General features: G+C 49.5%; 1 protein-coding gene across 2 annotated transcripts in view; it reads right to left on the reverse strand.

Annotated features, from left to right (window-relative positions):
- The window catches only part of LOC131397548 (solute carrier family 23 member 1-like), a 53,947-nt gene extending 46,623 nt beyond the window's left edge, over positions 1–7,324 (reverse strand). The window contains exons 1-2 of one of the 2 annotated variants that reach the window (XM_058530645.1): positions 7,085–7,324; positions 1,729–1,872 (exon numbers count right to left, since the gene is read on the reverse strand). In XM_058530645.1, coding sequence (XP_058386628.1) covers positions 1,729–1,872; positions 7,085–7,126 — 186 coding nt within the window. In that variant the 5' untranslated portion in view covers positions 7,127–7,324. Of the gene's footprint in view, positions 1–1,728; positions 1,876–7,084 lie in introns of both variants that reach the window. The other variant, XM_058530635.1, reaches the window with a different exon arrangement.
- Positions 7,325–21,500: the final 14,176 nt, after the last annotated feature.

Genomic DNA, 21,500 nt, shown 5'->3' on the forward strand with positions numbered 1-21,500 from the left:
CAGATATACAAAGAACCATAAGACACTAGTGTGAAAAATTATACACCAACAATTGGATAAGCTAGAAGAAATGGAAAACTTCCTAGAAACATACAACTTAAGACTGAATCGTAAAGAAACAGAAAATGTCAACAGACCAACAGCAAGTGAGGAGACTGAATCAGTAATCAAAAACCTCCCAACAAAGAAAAGTCCAGGACCAGATGGTTTCACTGGTGAATTCTACCAAGCATTTAAAGAAGAATTAACACCAATCCTCAAACTCTTCCAAAAAACTGAAGATGAGGGAACACTCCCAAACTCATTTTACGAGGCCAGCATAACCCTAATACCAAAGCCAGATAAGGACACTACAAGAAAAGAACACTACAGGCCGATATCCCTGATGAACAGAGGTGCAAAAGTTCTCAACAAAGTACTAGCAAATTGAATTCAACAATACCTTAAAAGGATCATACACCACAATCAAGTGGGATTCGCCCCTGGGATGCGAGGATGGTTCAACATATGCAAATCAATAAATATGATACAGCACATTAATAAAATGAAAGATAAAAATCATATGACCATTTCAATAGATGCTGAAAAAGCACTGACAAAATTCAACATCCTTTCATGAGAAAATATCTACATTATCCATTAAACTGGCTCATAATAATATTTTAAAAATAGTATGACATTTGTTCTTATTTTATAGAAGAGCACAAAGAAGCAAACAAAAATCTGTACCACATCCCTGCTGTCCCATATTGAACAGTTTGTAATAGTAAAAAAACACATCTATGAAATTAGAAAATTCATGCTATAAAAAGTTAAAGAATAAAAAAATGAAAGTTGAAAGCTACCCTGCCTTTCCTAGTTCTTCTTCCCAAAGCTAAATGCCTTTCTTAGTTTCTTCTAAATACTTCAAAACAAAGTTACTACATATACTTATTTCTACCATTCTGTCTCTTTTTTGTTTGTTTTTTAACACAAAGAAGATCACATATACACAGTTATCTACTTTGTTTTTTTCATTTAACATATCTTGGGGAACATTCCCTAACTGCAAAGTAAATATATCCCTCTCTTTTTAATAGCTGCATAAAAACATCATTTGTTAGGATGTGCCACAATTTATTTAACCTATGGTGGATATTTTGGTTGTTTCTGGCGTTTTGTTTGTTGTGTGTTTTGAGGTTACTATTACCAGTAATGTTACAAGAACTTATTTGTACTTATCTTAACAAGTCTTGTCAGCATATCCACAGAGAAATTCTTCAGCATTGGGAACTGGGTGAAAGGGTATATGTGGTTTACATGTTGATAGAAATCACCAAATTGTCATCCAGAAAGATTGCCCCAACTAACATTCCAGCAGTATTTGAGAGTGCTTGTTTCCCAAAATTCCCCAAGCATTGGTTCTCAAATTTTTTAGTTGTTGCCAATCAAATAAATTAAAATTGGTATCTTGAAAAGAAAAAGCAATGGCCCCGTTGGTGTCCTTGATGTGACTTCTCAGCCCAGCATGAAAGAGAATCCTGCCTAATTCCTCTCCCATCCCCAAACTCCTGGACAGAAAGAGAGACCAGAGGAGCTTTGAGTTCCCCTAGAGGTCAATTACATGGAAGACAACAATATCAGCAACTGAAGTCGTGGATCTTGACTAATTAATTTGACCTGGGTGTGTATTGATGTGGCTTTTGAGGCAGAGCCTCTTGGGACACAGTGTTTGCTGAGTGGCATTACCTGGATCCCCAAGAAGATGCAGAGATACCATGGTGGGATGTCCAAGATGCTATAGGCCAGGTGGCTGCTGCTGGGACTCCCCGACTGGCCATCCTTCTTCTTGCCTTGGCCATCATCGTGGGAGCTGAGCAAGCTATCATCCCTCTGCTGGGAACAAGAGAAGGACATATCAGGACATTTCCAATGGAATCAAATGGACTTCCAGATTTCAACCACACTGATGGACAGCCCTCCAGAGGCAAGAGGCAATGAGACAGGGACAACTGTTGGCCAGCTTGGGATTTATAGGTCCAGACTCAAAAGAGCAGTGATTTTCTATATTATACATCTGCATAGGGCCTCTGTGTAAAGTCTGGGGCCATGCAAGAGGCGTGGATCTCTTGCCCGAAGCCCTGGCAGAGAATCAGCTTTGTGCAGGAGGAGATGGGGCCCAACTCCAAGGTCAGAAAATGGGCAGGTTTCCCTCCCAGACAGTCAGATAAATGGGGATCCTGGCCCCAGAATGGAGTAGCTGCCCTCAGGCTCTGTGCTTACATCTGCCAAAGCCCTCATTACAGCGTGGTTATTGTATGGACGGTTTCCTTGTCCATCTGTTCTGCTGGGTCGTGAGTTCTTAGAAAGCATTGACTGTGCCTTACTCTTTTTTGTGGCCCAGCTTCCAGAGCAATCCCTGTGCTCAGTGTAGACCAAATGAATGGATGTCACACACAAATGTAAATGAGTGCAGCGCATACAGAATGCTCTAGGGGCAATAGCCAACTTACACTCCTACCAGTTTAACAAAAATTAAGTTTGAATTACTGTGCACTGTAGGATGTTAACAGCATCTGTTGCCTCTACCCACTAGATGCCAATAGCACCCCCTCCCATACAGTTGTGACAACAAAAATGTCTCTGGACATTGCAAATGTCCCTGGGGGGGGCAGGGGAAGGGTAAAATCACCTCCAGTTAAAAATTGCTGTTTTTTGGGCCGGCCCGGTGGCTTAGCGGTTAAGTGCGCGCACTCCGCTACTGGCGTCCCGGGTTCGGATCCCGGGCGCACACCGACGCACCACTTCTCTGGCCATGCTGGGGCCGCGTCCCACATACAGCAACTAGAAGGATGTGCAACTATGACATACAACTATCTACTGGGGCTTTGGGGGAAAAAAATAGGAGGAGGATTGGCAATAGATGTTAGCTCAGAGCCGGTCTTCCTCAGCAACAAGAGGAGGATCACCATGGATGTTAGCTCAGGGATGATCTTCATCACAAAAAAAACAAAACAAAACAAAAAAACTGCTGTTCTGAGTATTGACCAGTCCCCACTACGGAAGTCCTAACTAGGGACAGTGCTGCCGGTCATGGGGAGGTGGGCAGGCAGACCATCCCATCTCCCATGTGGAGACAGACGAAGCCAGGCCACCTCCTCCATGGGGTTAGAGCATTAGCAAACCTGATCCTAATTTCTTCCCAGTGCCACCTCTGAGGTCCACATCACTGAACATGGGGAAGGCGTGGCATAGCGCGCTGAGCCTCCGGGCAGCCGGGGGAGCCCAGGGCTATGGTCACTCTGCTGACAGTGGGCTGACTGATCCAGCCAAGCACAGCTCTGCAGAGTCATTTTGTTCCTGGGGTTCTGAACAGTGTTTGCTCATTAATCTTCTAACATTTATGTCCTAAAACATCAGTGTAAGAGTTTTGCTTCTGCTCATCTATTTAGTGATGCCTGGAAGTATGCATCCCTCACCTGCTCCAGGAAGCCTTCCCTGACCTCACCCAACCTCAGCCTTGACTAAACTAGGCCTTTCCACCTCAGAGGCTCCTACAACACCATGAACATGTTTACCCTGGCCCAAAACATGCATGACTGCAACCACGTTTCCTTGTCCAAAAGACCATAAAGTCTCTACTGCCATCTCCAGCACAGTTAGTGCTCATGTAACTGTCTGTTGACTGATGAAATAAATGAACGAATGTATAAACTAATCACTATAGAGAATTTTTCTCATTGATTTTTTTAATGTCCCTCACTAACTGGTTAGAACTCTTTTGAAACATCATGCTTATCCTATTTAGACTTCTGAGCAGAAGGCTGTACTGATGCTGCTCGGTACTTGGGTTGCACAGGAAAGTTTTTTCGCCTAAGGAGGTTAAGGCCAGTCAAAGATAGAATGGAGGCTGCTACAGGGAAGGAACTCTGGGCCCCTGAGCCCTGGTCACAAGTTTTTAGTGAATGTATTGAAGAATCAGTGAGGGCAACAGAGGAAAAACAGGTTGAGGAAAAGAGGAGAGGGAGATGGAAAGAGAGATTGATTGAATGATTGATTGGTTGGTTGATTGATTCTCCGTAGGCTACACGGAACCACAGAGCATGCAGTTGGAAATTGACACGGTCTGTCAGTCCCCTACTTGGAGGCCACAGGCACATCACCTCACCTCTCCCAGCCTCAGTCTCCCCATCTAAATCTGGGATGGTTGCAAGGATACAGGAAGACTCCAGTGTGTGCGGTGTATGTGGCATCCTGTTGTGTGTGCCCATGCGTGAGCTCACAGGACTGTGGCTGGTACAGCTGTGTGTGTTCTGCCAACAAGCTCACCTCACACCCTCTCTCAGGATCTCTCAGAATTCTCAGGAAGATGACAGGGAGGGAAACACTGACTGGGGGGAACTGTTGGTTCTGGACCTTCTGGTGTTTTTTCCTCATAGGAGCCAATGACTCAAAGACTGTCCCCAGCCTGAGGACCTCTTACTGTCCTAAGCTCTGTCTGGATATCAAATCGGACCTTCTGAAGGTTATAGAAACCACCTCTGCATCTGCTTTAAAACAGTCTTCTGGGAAATTGACCTTGCATGAGGCCCTACACACACACAACAATTGTTTAGAACTTCGAGCTGGGAAAATCTTGTCTTCTTTGAGAACAGCTGGTTCTCCTCTTCTCATAAGGGTGTGTGACTTCTGGGAAGCCCGTCAGCCATGGCCGGTAGACCTGGTGACCTCATGTCACTTATGCAAAGAGATGGGGCAAAAAATACAGCAATCAGGTACACGGTGCGCTAAGACTCCTGTGGGTCAGAGATGAATTATTAGCATATTAAAGACACACTTAGAAACAAGTGACGCCCCAAAGGTATGTGAGAGCAGCGCTTCTCAGATGGAGGAGGGAGCTGTCCCATCTCAGGGCATATCTGAATCTGGGAGGTGCTTTTCTCCCAGGAGAATCCCCGGCCGGGAGGAGTCTGCGTGTGTGACTCACACAGCGGCAGATGGAAGCTTGTGAGCCCCTTTGTGGAGGAAGAATGGATTCTCAGTGAAGCTTCCCTGCCAGTGAGCACTGGGGTGAGAAGAGAGGCCACAGCTCTTCTTCTGGCTGGAGGTGAGTCTATCAACTCAACACCTGAGCTGTAATTTCACCAAAAGCCTTGATCGAAAGAGGCTTTCTGACGCGTGTTGACATTTTATAGAGCTTTACAGTTTACAAAGAGCTTCCAATGCATCCTCTCATTTGATTCTCATCACCATCATATCAGCCCCAATTTACAGGTGAGGAGACTGAGGCTCCTGAGGGTCCATGGCTTGTCAAAGGTCCCACTGTACGTGGGAGAATGGAACTGTCCTCTTTTGGAGTCAAGGGCAGTTTCCTGTAGGTGCTTCCCTGTGCATACAGCCCTCCAGCTCCCTGGAGCAGATGAGCAGAGCAGGAGGAGACCCTGGTGCAGGGAGAGCAGCAGTGGGAAGGGGGAGTTTCTGGGGGCGATGGAGCACTTGCCCCTCTGACTCCATCCATACCCCACACAGCCTTTGTTCCCCACCCACCCCTCTAGGTTCCTTTCCTAACGTTCCCATTCCCCTGGCCCCAACCAATGGAATCCTCCAGGTTTCTCCAAATGTGACCTCAATTATCCTGCCACAGAGCCTTTGCTCACCCTGTGCTCACACTCGATTCCCCTGCTTCCCCTCCCCACTCCCTGCTTCCAGGAGCTCAATGCCTCCTCCCCCATCACCTCTCCTGACCCCGCACCCCTGGGGAGATTTTTCTCCCTTGTACTCCCAACACACTTTGTCTCTCTGTCATGTAATTTACCATTTTCTCCCTTGTATCAGAAGTATTTTTGGTGCACCCTGCTTTCCCCTAGCTCGGCCATAATCTGTTTTCCCCGTGTTCATATCTCTGGAAGGTGTTAGCAGAGCAACACGCATGGGTAAACCAAAAACATCTCAGAAAAGTGACTTTTTAACCTAGGTGCTGAAACTGAGGTTTTGAGGAAAATGAAGAGAAGACGGGCCACTGAAGAGGAGATGGATACGTGCCCAGGCCCTTCCGCTCCCCAACTGGCCTCGGGTAAGCCCCAAATGTGGGAAACATCCCAGCGGTCAGAAAATAGAGTCTTCAACTTATTTTCCAAGATGTTTTTTGGTTTTTTTTTTGGTTTTGGTTTTGGCTTCCATGAGGTAGTGGCAGGAAGAATTCTGAGGAGAAGAAAGGAGAATTCTCTCCCATGCCTCCCACAGTTTTCCAGAAGAGATGGCCAGGGCCTCTTCACCAGAAGGCTGACCAACGTGGGCAGGGTCTGGCACCTGGCTCAAGGGGACAGCTCTGGAAACCCAGGCCAGGTTCACAGGTGGCACCTGTCCCACAGAGGCCTTGGCTGGGCCGCATTCGGGCTACAGCCCTGGCCTGGTGCAGAGGGGCTCTTTCCAGCTGTGGTGGGAGTCACAAGAACAGAGGGCCTCCGCTCAGTTTCCCCTGTCAGTTTCAGGTGGCCAGAACAGGGTGGAGCGGTGCTGGGGCCAGGACTAGCCAGCGAGGCCTCCATACGGGTTACTGTGACTATTCCTCTGGGCCTCAGCCTCAGTTCCCATTCCTCATCGGTCAAATGGGAACAGATGTGCCTGCTCCACTGGCTTGGAAGGAAGAAAATTAAGTGTATAAAGTGCCTGGGGCATACGGGTTGTTCAGTAAACATTAGTTCTCTCTCTCCCTGCTTCCCTCTCTCTTTCCCTTTGCTTTGCTTCACAAAGGGCTTCTGAGCAAAGAAATTGTAATTCTGAGGAACCTGGAAAACAAATATTTAGATTCAACAGAGACCAACCTGAGAGTAAAGGTAAAGCAGAGGTTCTTCCAGCTGCTCCAGCTCCTCCTCAGTCCTTTGTAATTCAGCACAGCGGCCTCTGCCTCTGGTGACCAGGTCGGGAGGGCAGCTGCCACCCCCGTGTAATCATCTAAAATCTCGTCTAGACTGTGAGCCACCGTCCTTAGCACTAATGATGAATCAGGGCTTTAGGACTCTCTGCTGGGTTCCCCTCCAGGTCTCTTTCTTCCTTTCTGCTTGCCCCCCTCTTCTCTTTCCCTCTCTCTTCTACCAGCACTCACCAAGAAGTCGGGGTCCTCATTGGTGGTCACGGCAGAGTTCATGGCAACTTGAGGTCTCTTCCTTTTGGCGTCCTCTCAGGGTGAAAAAAAAGGGAAGCCGCTCCAGTAGAGAAAGATTAACTTCTCAACGCCCTGCCAAAATAATAAAAGAGACAGACAGGGATCCGGGGCCTGGCTCTGGGGAGGGTGGGGCCTCCATAACCCGTCTGTGGATCTGCAACAGACTCCCGCCCACGCTGCCTCCCCCTCCCCGGCCCTCTCCAGTCATAATTTGGTAAGTTTGGATAATTGCAGAGAAGTTGATACCCCATGACACTAAAGCAACAAATCAGGGCACAGCCTGGCTGGGTGTGGCAGGAGATCATTTTCGGGAAGCCAAATTCCCAGAGGCAGGAAAGGAGGGGGGTGAGGGGGAGGCTGTGGCTGAAAAAGTTTTTCAGTTTTTGAAAGCTGATTTCTAGTGACTAGTTGAGCGGGAATGAAAGCACTGCAAAAACAACCCAACCAGCCTGGCCCCTGAGATGCATTAATAAAGTCATCGATGAGGGAAAGCGTATTATTGTTCACCTTGGAGCAGCCACTCCAGCTCAGGGGTGGAGCAAAGGGCTCAGGTGAGAGACTGAGAAAAAAAAGTGCTTCTAATTCTTACAGGCTCCCTAACACCCAGAAACACCTAATAACCCACCTTTTAGAGAGAGAAATCCAGGAAGGCATAGTCTTTCTCTTATTCTGCACAGGGCACTTGAAAAGCTCTCCTCAGAAACGCTTGATAGGGGCCGGCCCCGTGGCGTAGCGGTTAAGTGCGCAGGCTCCGCTGCTGGCTGTCAGGGTTCGGATCTCGGGTGTGCACCAAGGCACCGCTTGTCAGCCCATGGTGTGGCGGCGTCCCATATAACGTGGAGGAAGATAGGCACGGATGTTAGCCCACGGCCTGTCTTCCTCAGCAAAAAGAGGAGGATTGGTATGGATGTTAGTTCAGGGCTGATCTTCCTCACAAAAAGAAAAAAATAAACGCTTGATAAACCCTATTCCATGAAGTCCAAAGCAAGTCAAGTACTAGCTACTCGTAATGGCATAATGTTCTGGAATGGGTGGCACTGTGTCTCAAAGTTCAAAAAACGTGCAGGACACACATAGACATCAATGGGAGTTGGTCCAAGAGGGAGCACTGAAAAAAACAACAATGAGATGTTGGATGAGGGAGAAGACAGACCTGATTTGGGCTGTGACAGAAAGCCAAGGTCAGAAGACAAAGGTCACTAAGTAGCTAACTTTACTGAATATGTAACAGTGTACACTTGCTACACCTTTTTTGTATTATCTTATTTACTGTTCACGACAAACTAGCATTCACATCCTTATTTCATAGATTAAGAAATTCAGGCATTGATGGGTTAAGCTCTCTGCCTGAGGCTCATAGCAAACACGGGAGCTGAGATTCAAACCCAGACAGTCTTGTTCCACAGCCCGCGAGGGTCAAGGAGATGCCGAATGGAGACATGCAACCTTCTGGGTCTGGAGAATGGAAGGACAGGGCTCCAGGGGAGATAGTCCAGAGAGCGTGGACACAGAGGGGCTTCCCCACACCATTCCTGAGAGGAAACGTGGATCCTCTACAAGGATAGATCCCAGGGACCCCAAGTTCACCTCAGAAGTGAGTGTGAGACTGCTTAGCTTCAGGAGAGCATGGACTCCTGTGTCGATTGGGTTGCCCTGAACACACTAAATGTGTGGTTCCCTGGGCTGGGCAAGTTACAAAGTGAGGACAGAGAGCAGGTGCCAACATTCACATGGATCTCGGCAGCGAGCAGCACAAGCTTCCTTGCTGCAGGAGGGCCTGGCTGGTGAGGATCAGAGCAGGGGGCTGCCTGCACTGCCCACCACAACCCCCCACCCTCACAGACCTGCGGGCATGGGCAAAGTTGGGTTCATGTTGGATATCTCTTTTCTCTGTCACCTTTTGGAGTAACACGGAAGAAGTGGACTTCTCCAAGATGCTGCCCTCCCCACACTGAAGGTCCTGCCTTTCTTGGCTTTGCCCTTTGCCCACCCTGCCAATTGTTTTGGTGTACAATTAAACTCCTAGAGTGTGAGGAAACATGGTACAGGGTTAGCTACACAGTTGAGGTAAGTCACAAAGATGGTCTCCCGTTAGCCACTTTGTTTGGCTGCCTGTTTCAATGTGTTCCAGAACCTTCCTCACTCTTCATCTTCAAGTCCTCTCCTCTGGTCCTGACACTCTTTGTTTCACATGGTTCTTTGCACAAGTCCTTTCTGTGTTCACCCTGTGGCTTGTGGTCACTGCTGAGACCTTGTAGTCCCCACCTCCCTCAGCAGCTCAGGTGAGGAGCAAAGCCAGCACTGTTCCTTGTCCTCCACCTTCCGCCCCTCAGAAGTCACTTCCACAGACGGTGGTCTCTCCACTCATTGCCCTGGCCTAGCCTCTGCCTCCATCTCTCACACTAAAGCCACTGTGGTACCTCACAACTCGCCCACAACTGCAGCTGCCCCAACTGCTGGCCTCACCCTCCTGCCCAGCTGGAATCATCCTGACACCCCATACGCACACCAGCTCGAGGTTCGCAATATACGCCCAGCACATTCACGTTAATTATTTATGACTGTGTGTTTTGAGTTGCAGAAATCTAGTTCTGGTAATTAGCTCAAGCAATGAGAGGAATTTGTTTTAAGAATGTGGGGTCTCTCAGGGAACCCATGATCTTTCCTCAAATACATGATGGAGTTAAAACTCTTCCATTACATTTGCACGCATAAACTTCTAATCTCAAATTTGAGGCAGCTCCTTAAGCCCCAGGCACTTTGGCAGGACAAAGGTGTTGGGCTTCTCTGTATATAATGCATGATGGCCCCATTGGATGCACCATCTTCTTGTGTGGAGTAGGCTAAGCAAGAAGGCTTGACCTGGACCTTTTCATCACTAAGGTCACATAAATGGGCAGTTGGCTGTTGTAGGCAGAAATATGCCAAGACACAGCCATGAAGCAAATCACACATGACAACAAGCATGAAGAAGGCCAGCAGAGTTTCTCAAGTGTAGGTGCAGCTTTTGGTTTTGCCATTCAGAATCTATTTAACTTTCCCTCATTTTCCTCTTGGGAACCATCCTGATCCACAGCAACCAGTCTGCGTGCTCCCGGCAGAGTTTACTTTGCCCCATGGCTGCCCTGCAGGAGGGTGTGGGGCAGTTGGAGCACTGCAGACTTCTGGCCACAGCCTTGGTTGGATTAGCAATGGGCGTGGGGCCCAACTAGAGCCAATGAGATGTAACGAGACTTTTGCTGGGACTTTGGGGAGAGAGGCATTCTCTTTTCCTCACTAAACTTGAACCTGGAGGATGCTGCTCTATAGCTGCTGGCAGCCATTTCACAACTACACAGAGCCCGAGAAGGAAGCTGACATGGAGAACAGAGCTGAGTTGGAGAGAAACTGGTTCCCAGGGATATTTGAATCCATATATCTAGCCATACACTTCAGCTAGTAAATTCTCTTTTTGGCTTAAACCAATGTGATTTGGGTTTTCTGTCGTTTGCAACCAAAACACCAACCCACAAACTTACACTTTTATCTCCAATCCTAGACCAGTTCTTTTTCTAGAATTAGTTACACAATATTTGCTAATTTTTTACCCTTCACTAACAATGATTGTTCAGTTTCTAACAGCGTTGAAAATAACTTAAACATTGGGTCTAATGCTAACCACCTCAACATATTTTTCCACCACAGAATTAATTGTCTAAAATGTGGCAAAAACCATCCAAGAGACTATTGGGGAACAGTTTAACATCTATTTGTCCATAAGGTGCTTCACTCAAATGAATACAGTCATGCACCACATAATGACATTTTGGTTAGTGATGGATCACATATGTGATGGTGGTTCCACAAGATTGGTACCGTATAGCCTAGGTGTGCAGTAGGCTATACCATCTAGGTCGTGTAAGTATGCTCTGTGATGTTCCCACAACAATGACACCATGTAAAGACATATCTCTCAGAAGCTATCCCCATTGTTATGTGACCCATGGCTGTACCTAATTTCAAATACTCTTGATCTGAAAGGTCAAGAAACCAGCCTTAGCCATGGAGAGCAGGGTTTCTTAACATCTTTATAGAGCCCTTGCTTGTTTCACCAGAACTTGGAGTTGTAGCATTTTAGGTTTGGATTTGCAAAATTATTTACTTCAGGGCCCGCCCAGTGGCCTAGTGGTTAAGTTCGCATGCTCTGCTTTCACAGCCCGGGGTTCACAGGTTCAGATCCCAGGCACGGAACTACTCACTGCTTCTCAAGCCATACTGTGGCAGGCGTCTCACATATGAAAAGTAGAGGAAGATGGGCACAGATGTTAGCCCAGGGCCAATCTTCCTCAGCAAAAAGAGGGAGATAGGCAACATATGTTAGCTCGGGGCTAATCTTCTTCACCAAAAAAAAAAAATTATTTACTTCAAATTTTGATATTTGCAGCTTGGAAAACTGCCTCGATTGTGGCTCTTGATTTATGTCTTCCTGGTCTAAATGATTCTTGTACTAATGCTTAATTGAACATTTTCAATTTCTGTTTCTAGAACAGGGGTTGGAAAACTGTGACTCACAAGCCAAATCTGACCCACTCCTACGTGTACAAACAGAGCTTTACTGGAACACATCCAGGCCCATTCGTTTCCATATCCTCTGTAGCTGCTTTTGGATTACAATGGCAAAGTTGAATAGTTGTGAGGGGCCCACAAAGCCTAAAATAATTTGCTACCTGGCCCTTCACAGAAAAAGTTTGCTGACTTCTGCTCTAGAATATCAGTCCAAAAACTCATGTTTAAAAAAAAGCAACACTCAATTTAAAGTCTTCAGCATATAATTTTTCATCTTTAATTACATGATATAGGTATGATTTAAATAAATTTAAACAAAGTATAAATAAGCACTTTTTTTAACCCTATTATCTCCTCTTCAACTGATACCAGTCTTTGCTTTCCTCTTCTAGAGCTCAGTGTGCTACAAGCTTATCTTTGAGTTCACTCTTCCAGAGCACAGGCCTGATTCCAGGGCTGCTTAACAGGAACGGTCATAACAGGCAATTTGCCATTTATAATGTTTTCTCTCTGCTCTTATGTAACTAACTGCTTCTGCTAACCCTTCAGCTTGTCTCTGTCTCTCAGTGTCCAGGCTCTTCTGTTGGACAAGCAGGGCCCAGGAAGGAATCTCCAGGTAGGGTCCCAGGACCTGGATGAGATGGAACTGAGCTGGGGCTGTGGAACCAAGAGCTGAAACCAGCTTATGGAGAGTAATGGTTGAAAAACAGCACTCTAATATAAGCAGACACACTCTAAACTTGGAACACAGGTTACGAAAATTTAACCGCTACTCTAAGCTGCCCCTTCTCAGCAGGAGCAGGTCCTGCGGCCAGCTTTGGTCAGGTCACTGAGGCTCGGAGTGGAGGATGGGGCTTCAGGAGGCTGAGTGAGCAGAGACTAGTGAAAGTCAGATGGGTCCTCACACAGAGACTCCTCTGGCAGGAGAGGTCCTGGACTTATAGACTCCATCACCTTGAAGCTGTCTGTGGGTGTGCCCCATCTGCAGTCTTCTCGTGTCACCTTGTGACCCACCTACCCAGAGGACAGTATTCCAGACTTGGCAACCCATGGCTCACCCTGCTACTGCAGGCCATCGGAGGATCTGGGAAATCAGAGGATGCCTGATAAGTGTAAACCACAGGCTATGAGTTATGTTCTTAGTTGCAAGCAACAGAAACTGACTCTGACCAAGGTTAGAAAGAAATGGGTAGTTATTTGAAGAACACTGGTAGCTCACAGAATGAAGAGTTGAACAACCAGGCATTGGGAAGGATAGCAATAGTGGGTCTAGGGATCACAGTGGCAGGGATCCATGGACCTTCTCTTTGAGGGTGTCACTGTCAGGTGACTCAGCCCCAACCACCTTCTCTTCCTTGTGCCATCACTCAGAAGTCAAATTCCAAGGAGGTGGGATGGGATTGGCCCAGCCTGGGTTATGTATCCTGCAGGCAGCCCACAGGGATTGGAGTGGGGTCCTGCAACTGGTAGCTCTCCAGGGGGCACAAAGAAGGGGGAAGGGGCAGTTTTTCCAAAGGAAAGAGAAGAAAGGCAGGAGGAAGATGCAGGAAGGAAGTGGCCACTCCCCACAGTTACCATGATCGGGTGCATCCTGGGTGGAGGAACCCAAGGAGTTTTCCCACGCAAATTCTGTGCCTTTGCAGCAAGACTACCAGCCATGTGGTCAATAAGTACAACAATGGAGTATGCCTGCTTCCTGTGCTTCACTGGCCACTGCAAAAGCACATTCCACCTCCTCCTCCCCTACTCAGCACAAACCTGGAAGGCGATTGTCTGCTGCCCACCCCCTTCCCCAGGAAACAGAAGTTAATGTAGCTGGGAGACACTGTTTTTGCATGATTAATGCATGCTTTCTGGGCAGGCATTTTCCTCTCCCCCTGTCCCCCACCTATTCTAGAAGACACATCACTAAGGGAAGCAGGCAGGAACCCAGAACTGATCGAGTTGTAGAACAATAGGGTTAATTTCTTGAATCCCTGATTTTTCAGACTGAGAGTCCTACCCTCCAGCGCGGGGACTCACCCAGTTGGCCGAGACCCCCCAGGCAGAGGGGACTGACACAGACCTGAGAATGAGAGTCATGCCATTCAGGGCGTGGGGAGCCGGGTAGAATCGTGTGCAGTGATGTGGAGCCTCTCAGAGGCCGGGGTTCAGGGTGAGTCCCCATGACTGCCTGGTGGAGAGTCCCACAGGACACTAAATGCCCTGAGCAGTTCCAGGGCCATCGGAAGGACAAAGAAAGGGAATGTGACTGGTAGAGGCAAGACACTGTGAAAGAATAATGTTTTGGAAATAATAATCGTACTAGGTTCCTCAGGCAAAAAAATCACCATTTGTAGAGGGAGGGATTTCACCCCGCAGGTAGTTGAGGGGTCAATGGTGAGGGGAAATGGATAAAGCAAGAGTATTTGGGGGTCTCCTTCTCCTGGGGAAGAGGCCAGTAAGAGTCCAGCAAGACCCCAGAGAGGGACCATCTGTATGTCAGGTGACAGGGCCACAGACAGCACCCCCCAGGACACTGAAGCAACTGAATGATTCCTGGGTCCTCAAGCCAAAGAGTTAGAGAATCTGAGGTGGTCAAGATGGCTGATGGGCCTGAAAGAACAAGGGCCTTCTCAGTGGGGACATACATGCACTGAAGAACATGGCAGACAGACAATAGACACCTTACAGGACACCTGTGAGCACAGGTGACTCAGGGCCAGATGGGATGGGCCTTCCCTAAAGCCTTGGCAGTACCCAAGTGCTCCCAAATTTATCCACAAAGTCCAGGAAAGTGGTGAACACCCACCATCCCAGTAGAATACCATATCTATTATGGACAACCTAAGGAGAAAGGAGGGCTCAGCCTCTGCATCACCAGAAAATTTCTCCAGGAGTAGCAACTGAGGTTGTGTGAACCATGGACAAAGCAAAATCAGTGTTTGCCCTCCCCACACGCCACCTCCCTCAAATGCTCAAATCGGGGACCAGTTATCATGGAGGGTGCCCCTGGTTTGTCCTTCATTACACTATCTCCAATGTTGTGCTTACACCGGTGGTGTCCTGGCACTGGGCTCCATCGTAGCTCCTCTGCTATCCAGGGGTTGACTGCAGAGAAGTCGGTGGGAGCCCCGGTCTGAGGACCTGCCCATCTCCTGCATGTCCTCCCCACTCTACTGTAAGCACCAGCTGCTCTTTGTGAACCAGCTGCAGCTGGGAGATGGGGGAGCCCAGGTCCAGAGACCTTCTAAGATGTGTGCTATAGACTGAATGTTAGGGTCCCCGAAAATTCATATGTTAAATCTTAATGCCCTATGTGATGATATTTGGAGGTAGGGCCTTTTGGAGGTGATTAGGTCATAAGGGTGGAGCCCTCATAAATGGAAGTAATGCCTTATAAAAGAGACCCCAGAGAGCTCTCTTGCCCCTTCTGCCATGTGAGGAAACAGCAAGGATGTCTGTGAACGAGGAAGCAGGTCCTCACCAGACAGCGAATCTTCCAGCACCTTAATCTTGGGCTTCTCACCCTCCAGAAGGGTGAGAAATAAATGTTTGTAGTTAAAGCCACCCTGTCTATGGCTTTTTTATCATCACAGCTCAAACAGATTAAGACAACCTGGCATGTGTGGAATTCCCTTCATTAGCTTTATAAGAATAATGGTTTTGGCCTCTGGCCTTTTGTTCGCTCAATTCCTCTTAACAGGGGTTTGACCTAAATACTTCTTGCATGCAGTGTCCGTCTGCTGTTTGATCACTTTTAAGGGGGCTGAGTAGCAATGGAGCTTGGGCTGCATATTAAAGATGCTTCTCTTGAGGAGCACAAAAGGTGGCCATCATGGGCGGTGCTGCCATCTCGAGTCCAGAGGGTGAGCGTGCAGCACACCAACACGCTGTGAGCCCCCTCGATGCAAGTGAGCCACATCAGGGGCTTTGCTGCTCAGCTTTCTCTTGTAGTCTTGGTCTGAGTCACTCCTGAGCCCTCTGAGGATGGCTTCCATGGAGCAGCAAGAGCCTCTCTCTCAGCGGGGCCATCCTCCTAGCTGGCTCCATCTTCTTCGCCCTGTGCTTCCTTCAGAAGAAGGTTACAAGGAGCTGCTCTGCAGCTGCCTGTTGTGTGTGAGGACCTCGGTTCTGTGAAGCTGAAAGCCCTAAAGCCTGGGCACACCGAGCGCACACTACCCTGTGCTGACCCTGTGGTGGATGGACCCAGGGGAGGCAGAGGACCGAGCCCCAGCACTCCTCCTCAGAAGTGCTCATGCCCACCTCCCAGCGCAGAGGGTGGGAGGATGCCCTGCATATGACAGGAATCACTGGAGCTGGGGGAGTCCTGGCTGCAGGAAACAGCTTCAAGCAGAGAGTTCCATCAGAGAGCTTCCCTCTACCCTAATCTCACCACTGAGGTCAAGAGGGGTCATTGCATGGTAAACAGCACACGGAGACTATAACCCATGACTGGGCTCCCAGCCAGCATTTCCTGGGCTGACCCATGCAATTCCTTCCCTGTTCCCTAGTTGGAGGACAGGGAGGGGCCTCCTTGGCTTTATCCCCTTGCAGCTGCCAGAGCTTTGTGTGATAGAGAACAAGGGTAGCCATGACACCCAGTGGAGAAATAGACCCCAGCTCTCTTCTCCCTAGAGACAGGAATTGGCCTGCCCTCTGCTTCACCGGAATTCTGAGCAGATCCCATCTTCCTGGGACTGGGCTTGAGTGCTGTCCGTGATACTGACATCCCAGGGTGGGGGAAGGAGAAGCTGGACTTGAGGGCAATGGAAGGGCCTGACATCTGACATCTGCTGCCTCAGGGCCTCAAGGCCATAGCTGCCAATTACACGTGACTTCCCAACACTAATGCTGTTTCCCTGAGCCCAGACCCAAGTCCTGGCCTTTGTTCAAGGGCGTATTCCTCTTCCACGCTTCAAGGAGTGGGCCAGGAGAGAAAAGATATTGTTCTCAATCTACAAAGCCATATCAACTTACATCACGTATCTAAAAGAGAACTTTAGCTTCGAGGCTTAGTTCAAACACGCCTATTAATGAGCATTCTTTCCTTCTTTGCATCCTCTCTGTCTTCCAGCCATCAACCATTCCACAGGTTATAGAGCACTGACCATCATTTAGTGTGTTTTGAGCATCGTGCCAGGTGTTGAGTACGTCAGAGTGGGCAAAAACAGACACACAGGTCCCCACCCTCATGGAACTCATCATCTAGTGTGGGAGACAGGCATTAATCAAACACTTATAGCGATCAATATATAATTTCAACTGTGATCAGTGCTATGGAAGAGAGACGAATGCTGCTGTGAGACTTGGTGCTAAAAGATGGTCGCTCAGACCAGAGTGACAGTGAAGGTGGACAGAACTGAATGGAATGAAGAGATACTAGGATGTAAAATCAACAGAACTTGATGATGGATTGGGCATGGGGGTGGGTAAGGGAGAAGGAAGTATTAGGGGTGACATGGGGTTTCTGGTCTGTTTGATATGATGGAAGGTGAGGGTTTTTATTGAGCTGGGGAAACCTGGATGGGACCAGGTTTGCAGCGGAAGAGCAGGAGTGCAGTCATTGAGTTCAAGGTGACTTTGAGACACCCAAGTGGAGATGTCAAGGAGGCAGACATACATACAGAGGACCTCCCAGGAGAGGGTTGGAGGTGTCATTTTTGAGATTCAGCTCTGTATAAATGGTCATTGAGGTCAGGCATGGATGATCAGGCCCAGGGAGAGCATACAGAATGAGGAGCAGACACGAGGCCACTGGCACGACAATAACAGCTTAGGAAGGGCCTCAGGGTGCCTGCCCCGAGGTTGCACACTTCAGTCCAGGAAGAGCAGCTGGGAGGAGGAGAGAACCACTTCTCTTGCTGCCCAAGCTGGACTTCCAGTCAATGTGTTCCCACCTGATGGAGGATTGTTGGATCAGATCCTTGGGAGCAGAGACAGAAAGTGGAGACCAGAGAGAAGGACGCTCACGCTGCGGGGAGGTGACCTGTGGGTCTAGCTCTTGCTTCCTTCCATCCCTCTCTCTGTGGTGGAGCAGCCCCTGGCTGGGGCTCCCTGCTGACAGGGCAGAATGCCACAGGGCCCTGAGCTGACTCTGCGGAGAGTCGACATGGGTGAGGTGGGACAGGGTGACCTTCTCATTCCCCTCCCAGCTCTGTTCAGCCTGTGATGAAGCCGGAGTCCTTCCTGTGCTGAAGGTCACACTCCTGGCAGGGAGGACAGTGGGGGCTTGTGGGGACCGATGCACATGCAGGAGGGAGGGAAGCCCAAAAGCTGTGCCTGGCTCCCAAGTGCCTCCCCCAGGACCAGGCCCCTTCTCTCCACCCTCCAGGTACTACCCAGGGAGGTGGCCCCACACAGGAGGAGGAGGTGGGGAGACCTTGGGGCTTATGGACAAGGCTGACCTGGGGACACAGAGCCACCTTCCTGCCCCACCCTGTGCCCCAATAACTGGGGCTTTCAGAGGTAGTGCTCTCAAGATGGACCATGCCCTGATCTCTAGGGCCCCAAAGTTTTGAGCAGCCTGGCCTGGGGGCAGTGTGGGTCATGCAGTGTGGGTCACCCTGGCCTGGGGGCAGTAGGGAGGCAGCCTGGCCTGGGGGCAGTTACCAATTTGGCATTGTTGCTCTGTGCTGGGAGCAGTTGGAAGAGGGTGCTGGATGTGGCACAGACTCTAATTTCAGGTCCAGTTTCTTGCCCCCACATTTTTGCCAGCATCTTACAGCCCTCCAGCCCAGCTTCTCCTTGTCAGAGGCCTGGGCCCTCACATGATATCCCTACAACACACTCGGCCTCCCCACAGAGGTGGCCTTCACTCCCTGGAGCAGCCTCCTGGCCTCCCCCGCTCATGCCCTGCCCCAGCAACCTCCTGTTCCCTCCTCTGCAGCCAGGCTCCCAGCGGGCATCTGGGCCTTGACCAGCGGTCACCAGCAGCAGGCCCCACCTCATTGCTCACCCCTGAAACCTCTCTTTCTCCCCTTTTATGCCCAACAATGGGTTTCCTGGGCTTCACTTGTGTGCGTTGACAACGCACACAGACCTCACTCCCATAGCCAATCAAGGCCTTTAATTCAATGGTAAGACGGCTTTGTGGTGATGGTGGGCGCAGCAGAGGAGGAGTGTCTGGAAAATGGCTGGAATAGGTAGCTGACTCTGCCCTCATTGGCACTTATCATCTATTGGGGGGGCAGGGAAAAGCAGTGACGGGACATGTCATAAGAGAAAGTGCCCACCCCCTAGGCCAGAGAAGCCTAGAGGAGGAGCCCCACACTCTCCCAGGGGTGAGGCAGCATTTGTGTCTGAACAGCAAGACGGGGGAGATGCAAAGCCAGAGAGCAGCCCACTCAGCCCAGCCACAGCTCTACACCATTCTCGTCCAGAATCACTCACACTTCCTTCCTTCCTTCCCTCCTCCCTAGCTCTTTCTTTGCAGCAGTTCCAGGGATGCCTCCTCAAGCCAACAGGCAGGCCAGAGTCTCCCCCCAAGGAGCCTGCACCAGGAGCCCCTACTGGCAGCTCCAACATGCAGCCACCTGCTCCAGGAGCTGAGGGACCTGCCTGGCTTCAGAAGACACCCCTCCCCGAGAGCCTGCATCTGAGCTCCCCTGGGAGAGCTGGGAGCAGCAGCAGCAAGATGCCCACCTCCCGGTGCTCCTGCCATGGTCCTCTGAGCACAGCGGAGGTGTCCTACCCACTGTGGGAGGCATCCCCCCAACTCCCAAGGTTCTTTGGTGAGCGTGGCATGGCAGGAGATGGGAACCAGCACTCACTCACAGCATCTGTCCTGTCTTCTCCATCCTCCCTGTCTTCTCCATCCTCCCTGGGTCCCAATCCAGACCTTTTCTAGTTTGGCCTGGAAAGTCCAGGCCAGCCGCCAGGATTCTGAATGCAGCTCTGCCCCTGTCAATGGCCTTCACTGTATCCTCAGAAAGGTCTTTCTAACTCACCATACCCTGATTCTTATCACTGTGTCATCAGAAAGATCTTTCTAACTCATCATATCCTGATTCTTATCACTGTGTCATCAGAAAGGGCTTTCTTCCTCACCATGTCCTATTTCTTAAGGAAACTGGACTTAGGAGGGAAGAGAATGTCCTGAGAAGGCTGAGTTCACAGCAAGGACTAATGAGGAATTGGATGACTCTCTGTCCCTATACATCTTTAGGAAGAGGACAGGCTGCCTGCCATTGAATAGCAGCAACTGGGGACAACACGACTCTGAGGACAACCCACTCATGATATTTGCAGGGCCCAGGACACAAGCACAAATGGAGGCCTACCTACCATGTGTCTACTTATCGAAAGGTTATAAGTCAAGTTAAGAAACTGTGAAATAAGTATGTTCTATCATCCTGCCCTGACAAGTGCACCTTCAAATCAACCTGGCAGCCGATTTGCATTTAGAATTCTCTGACTCCTTGGAGTCTGTGCTCAAATGCAGTGGCACGGGGAGAACAGGCCTCAGTTCACAGCCTGATCCCCTGCTTTCCTCACCTTTGGCTCCATCCCACACCATGAGGACCTTGGGTGCATGCAAGTGGAGGCCCAGTCTGCACATCCAAGCTCTGTCCACCCCTCCCCCACTAACATGAGCTCTTGGCCACTCGTTGGCTGGGCCTAGGGGTGCACACCTGGGGACAAAGCCTGCACAGGCTCTGCAAGTGAGCATTTGGGCAGGAAGGGCAGGGTCTTGGAATGACAGTGTGGTCTGGAAAGGGGGCTGTGGCTCCAGTTTGGCATGTCCCCTTGGCCCCACAGACTCCTTGCCCCATGGGGAGAAGGCATACCCAGAAAAGGGCTTAAGTGGACCCCCAGGGGTGGTCCTGGGCAAGGCAGCTCATCCACTCACTCTCTCCTCTCCTGACAAGTGATCAGCAGATGGGCCTTCGAACCTCAAAAACGGTGCCTTCATGTTCCCCTGTCCAAATTCTCCCTCTCGCCCCTGTTCTCCAACACTCCCATCAGTCAGACCCCCACCAGGAAACAGAAGGCACAATCAAATTAGATCATTTGCAAGGTGAAGATAGAATATAAGGCAATCACAATGGATATGTAGTAACCCAGAGGTAGTAAGAGTGGAGGAACAATTTCTACACTTAGGCCCAAGGACAAAGGGAAGGAAGAGGTACTGGAACCCAGGAGGAGAAAGCCATGTCGAGAGGGATGATTTGTGAAGTGCAGGGACCTTGGTTGAGGGATACAGCCAAGCAAAGATGCCTCATAGGTAGGGAGCCAGGAGACTAAATATCACGGGCTCACTTTCCTTCCTCCTTCTCATTTCCTACTGGGGCTCCCCATGGGCCAAACTCAACCGAAGCCAGAGGGCACGGCATGTGGATGTAACCCATAGAGGTCGGCCTCCTGGGGCTGAGCATAGGATGGAGAGGGGCGAAGGGTGAGTCTGAAAGGGAAACAGAACATATCCAGCATATATACTAAATAATGACTCAGAGAAGATTGGTAACAGGAGATGAAAGGTGGGTATTCATGAACAGAATTTGCTCTCATAACCAATTGATAATAATGTGCATGTTCAGTGTTGTGCATCATGGGGATTGGGCATAAGTGGCATGTAGCCCCTGTAGATAATGCTACACCAGGGTTTCCGAACTCCAAAAGGTCAAGAGTCCACCCAAAGACACCCAGCTAAGTGTAAGACTCAGACTAGAATCCAGGACCACCTCCCAGCCCGCAGCTTTCCCCACATCCCTGTCCAGTACTGACAAGCAAAGTCTACAAACAGGGCAGGGAGGAGAACAGGTTGGGGGAAAATGGAACCAGGTTTCATGCATGTTGGATGTGAAAGGACAGTGCACATCTGCATGGAAAT

The sequence above is a fragment of the Diceros bicornis genome, chromosome 3, assembly GCF_020826845.1.
Source record: "Diceros bicornis minor isolate mBicDic1 chromosome 3, mDicBic1.mat.cur, whole genome shotgun sequence".
Classification (NCBI taxonomy): Eukaryota; Metazoa; Chordata; class Mammalia; order Perissodactyla; family Rhinocerotidae; genus Diceros; species Diceros bicornis.